This window comes from Frankliniella occidentalis, unplaced genomic scaffold (genome assembly GCF_000697945.3).
Source record: "Frankliniella occidentalis isolate FOCC.00 unplaced genomic scaffold, Focc_3.1 Scaffold36, whole genome shotgun sequence".
Taxonomy (NCBI): Eukaryota; Metazoa; Arthropoda; class Insecta; order Thysanoptera; family Thripidae; genus Frankliniella; species Frankliniella occidentalis.
In genome coordinates, this window is record NW_026267166.1 from 112326 (window position 1) to 116857 (window position 4532).

Here is a 4532-nt window from a genome sequence, read left to right on the forward strand (position 1 = left end):
GGGGGGGGTAAAAAATTTCTTTTATGATCCTGGGCTATTGGTAGGCTGGCTTGGTCTTGTTTGATGTGTCTCGTCCTCGTCCTTTCGTTTAATCCTTTCTCGACTGACAAAAAACCATAGTAAGTGACATAATTGGTTTGCAGATACTGTTCCGGCCGATTCACAGCGTCCATTTGCACTCCCTCTCTGTCGAAGTTTCATGTCGGAAGCGCACAGTGTGTGAGTCATTCCGAAACAAGTGCACCTAAGCGACTACGGCCCCTGCAACGCGCTGGGTAGGCCAACCCGCAAAGCAGCCTTGTTGAGCTAGCGGCCTACCATAAAAACCAGTGCAGAGGCTCGCCTACACAAACACTTCTCGGTGGACGATCTGGACTTGGATACGGAGAGGAGTTGTTTTACTTCTCGCGATTACTGGCAGCTACTTTTTAAAGTTCCTATTACTGTCAGCTACGGTGATCTATTATGGCAGCATGCAGACCTTTCCTCTCTCTCCCCGCCGACTTGAAACTTTGTCGCAAGTAAAGCGAGTAAGTGGCCTACCCCGGTTCGCTCTTGGATTTATAGCTGTCTTATCGACAGCGTTCGGAGCATCTCATGCTCGGCCTTATCGTTGTATTGAAATAAATGTCGAGCTGAATTCAATATACTGTTTACTCAAGCTTTTTTTCTTACTGTCGTCTTTCGGCCTGGTGTGATAAGACACAGTTGAATACTGTTTCGACGACAGACAACAGGTCATGCCCTTCAAGTAATGATTGAAATGCAAAGTGATTTGAAGTCATGAGCCCTTTCTTTTTGGGGAATAAGTTCGTGGGTTCGTAAAAATAAGTATGACGGATTTTATAGATATATCTCATCACTCATAATGCGTTTATTCTATGTACGTTCATCTTTGACACATAAGTACATATATACTTACATAAAGGTGATCGGGTGTACCGAAGAATAATAAAAACAGACCAACAAAGAGGGAAACAACGTGTCACCCGTTCAAACAAGGCAGATCATTCGTGTGAAACAAAAAAAAAAGACTAATCACAACAAGTGTGTTCGAGATATACAACACGTACATTCAAATATGTGAAATACAAAACATAATTTATATATAAATGTTGTACTCTGAACAACCACAAATAAATATATTTAAGCAACAATGATATACAAATGAGAGCAGAGAGGCATTCATAATTGTAAAGATTACAATAATACTTACAAAACAGATTTACTTATTTGCATGTCTACACGTAATGTACAGTTCATTTTCATATATTAATTTGAACATATAATTTACTCAGTGGAAATTGTGATATTTGCACAAAAATTTCTTTGGATTCATTACCGAAATGTTTACTTTGCAACACTAGAGTCACTTTCGTTAAAAAAACAATTATTGTCCTCCACATATCCTAATGCTTTGGCTTTCGCTTTTGAATTAGTCCCTGCGCCACAAATTTAACGGTATGTGTCGTGGCTGCAACAATTTACATTACAAAATTTTAAATTTCAGGAAATTTTACCAATAATGCCTTAATTGTGAAACACAGATTAATTAAAATTATTTTCCCACAAACCCCCTTGCTTCCAATGTGCAAAAACCAGTTGAAAGAATCCCCCAATCGTTACACAAATGTGTGGGCTTTCACACGAAGTGTCCGCCTGGCTGGGGCGTTCGACACGAAAAGATCCCCACTCTGTTCCTGTCCAAGTCCTCCCGCCACCCAACTCACATAATAAATACTCTAACGCACCTTTCGGTACGCTCTCTTTAAAAATCGGTAACTAGAACATTTAGCCACTTACGGGCCATACAGTTTCACAGCACGTTTGCCTGTTGGGACAGGCGCCTGGCGGGCAGCGCCACCGGGTGAATGGGCAGAGCCAGAGGCCTGGGTCAGGCCTTGCTCAGCGGGACGGGCGAAGACGCTGCCAGCTTGGCGTGCATCGTCTCCGACGTCATCGACGACCCCGAGGACGCCGATGACGACGACGAGGCGCCAGGGTTGACAGAGGCCTGGCTGGCCATGCCGTTGAGCGGGTGAGAGTCTGCCCCGGACACGGCCGCGGCCACCGCCGCCATGCCGGCCTTAGACAGCACTGAGGAGAGCGCGGGGTTCATCCCGGGCGGTGGGGGCGCGCCGTTGGACGGCACGCCGCCACCAAAGGTCCTGGAGTAGGTCTCGAGCAGCGCGGCACTGGTGGGGTGCCCCGAGCCGTAGAACGACCGGTAGAACTCCTGCTGCGCCGCTCTCGCCGCGAAGCTACTCGCGTGCATGGCGGCGGCTGGGTGCAGGTGGGGGTGCGGGAGGCCCACGGGGCCTACCCCTCTCGAGGCCAGCGGTGAGATGAGCTTGCCCGGGCTGGGGTAGAAGCCACCAGGGTGGCCCGGGGGCGGCCCGTGGTGGGGGTGGTGGACGTCGCTGTCCTTGGACGCCATGTCCGCCAGCGACCAGATCCTCGGCTTGCCCGGCGTCGACGCGCCCGGCGTGGTGGTGCTGGTGGGCGGGGTGGTCGGCGGCGGCGGTAGCCTGCCGGGGGGGAAGGGCAGCCCGTGGTAGGCCGGGTGCAGCGGGTGCGGGTAGGGCGGCCTGTCCCGCTCCGCCACCAGCTCGGGCGAGTCGGGCCCCGAGTCCGCCCGGGACTCGGACCACTCGGACCCCGTGTCGCCGGCCGGCCTCGTGTTGGCGGGCCGGTCACCGTCCTCGCTGCTCGCCGTGCCCGAGTCCTTGGAATCTGGAACACAAACACAGTGCGGATTAGGGCGATGTGTACGCAACGAAACGCGATATGAATAGGGTATTTCACCTGACGCAAACCGGATCCAAAGAAGAACAAGAGCTCTTCCTGAACTCTTTCCTCCCTTGCTCTGATTGGCTTACGCCGACGAAGTTCATGAACTGGCCGCAAGGGCGGTCGACCCCTAGTGTCGGGTCCGAGAACTTCGTCGGCATCGGCCAATGAGCGCCAAGGAGGAAAGAGTTCAGGAAGAACTCTTGTTCTTCTTTGGATCCGGTTTGCTTCAGGTGAAATACCCTATTGACGGTCGGCGGCGACACGACGAATATGACGGCGGATGTCACGCCAGCCCCGCGCCCACCCCCGGCCCGGGCCTGCCGGCGGGGGACGTGACGTTGGGGCGATAGCAGTTATTGGCTGCGTCCCCTGACGTGCCCGGCCCCGGCCGGCCCCAGTCCCGCGGCCCGGGCGACAACGAGGCGGGGGGAGGCGAGGCGAGGCCTGGCGAGGCGTCCAATATTGCCGTTCCGCTGGCTCGTCATGGCGGGCCGTCAATAAGACACGCAGCGGAAAGATCCGCGGCCTTGTTCCAGCCGTCAATACCGCTAACGCGGCCCTTCTCCGCCGCCACCCCCTCCTTCCCTTCCCGGATGAGAAATAAAAAGGGTCGCGTTTTATGACGACGTGTATCCTGCGATGCTCACCTAAGTTATCCTTGTTGGCCTTCTCGTCGCGGTCGTCGTCGTCGTCGTTGTTGTTGTCGTCGTCGTCCTCGACTCTGTTCCGCGGCTCCCAGGTCATCTTGTTCTCCTTCTTGAGCCGCCGCCTCGCGTTGGCGAACCACGTCGACACCTGCGTCAGCGTCATCTTGGTGATGATGGCGAGCATGATCTTCTCGCCCTTGGTCGGGTAGGGGTTCTTCTTGTGCTCGCTGAGCCACGCCTTGAGGGTCGACGTCGTCTCTCTCGTCGCGTTCTTCCTGCGCGCGCCGTTGAGGTCCATGCCGTACCTGTGGACAGAAGAGGGAGCGGCAAAAGTTAGAACAGGGTGTACTATATAGAAACAGTGCGGTGCGACTCCTAGAGTTATTATTTCTAACGTATACGCGCATCGCGCCCGACATGACACATTATTTCACGAGAGAGCCGCCGAGCAACGGGGCTGCGGCATTGTCCCAATGACATCTCGGCAGTAGTGGCGTGACCATCCGTCAACACGAAGGGCCGCAACAGCAACAGCTCACTCGCAGCGCGGTGTGTATAGCAGTGATTGCGACTGCTGTTGCAGCGGCTGCACGACCGAACCGACCGCCCGTTCATTCGTTAGACTCGCCGCTCTTGATGAGGTCTCGCTCCCCATCATGCAAAAATACCGCGCGGGCCGCGGGCTGACAAAAGCGCTCACTCGCTTGAAACAAAAGGCCGCCGGTACTTCTCACAAGACCCTTCTTGCCGCCGCTCTGCCAAACTGGTCCTCGCGCGCGGCCCCTCGGGGCAGCAGGGCCAGGGGGTACTCGCGACCGGCAGGGTCACGGCCCAGAGCAAGGGGCTTGCACAACACACGCAGCGACACTGGGTATAGCGTACCCCATTGTCAGGGGGTGGGAGAGAGGAGGGGCGCGACAGTGAACTCGGCGCTGTCGATTCTACATTTTAATTACTGAAGCAAGCCGCAACGGGAAGCCTTTTGTTTTGCATTCAACTTTGCTCGAAAAATTAATTATGCATCAGCCGGAGCCGCCGCGCCGCCGCCGCCGCCGTCGTGGCGTGGTGGTCGAGAACCCCCCCGAGCCGGCG

The 4532-nt window shown here is 54.7% G+C and overlaps 1 protein-coding gene across 1 annotated transcript in view; it reads right to left on the reverse strand.

The window, feature by feature from the left end:
* Positions 1–841: 841 nt before the first annotated feature.
* LOC113202418 (iroquois-class homeodomain protein IRX-2) overlaps positions 842–4532 on the reverse strand; it is a gene marked incomplete in the record, with an annotated part of 46390 nt that continues 42699 nt past the window's right edge. The window contains 2 exon segments of the mRNA XM_052266171.1: positions 842–2733; positions 3441–3746. Coding sequence (XP_052122131.1) covers positions 1895–2733; positions 3441–3746 — 1145 coding nt within the window.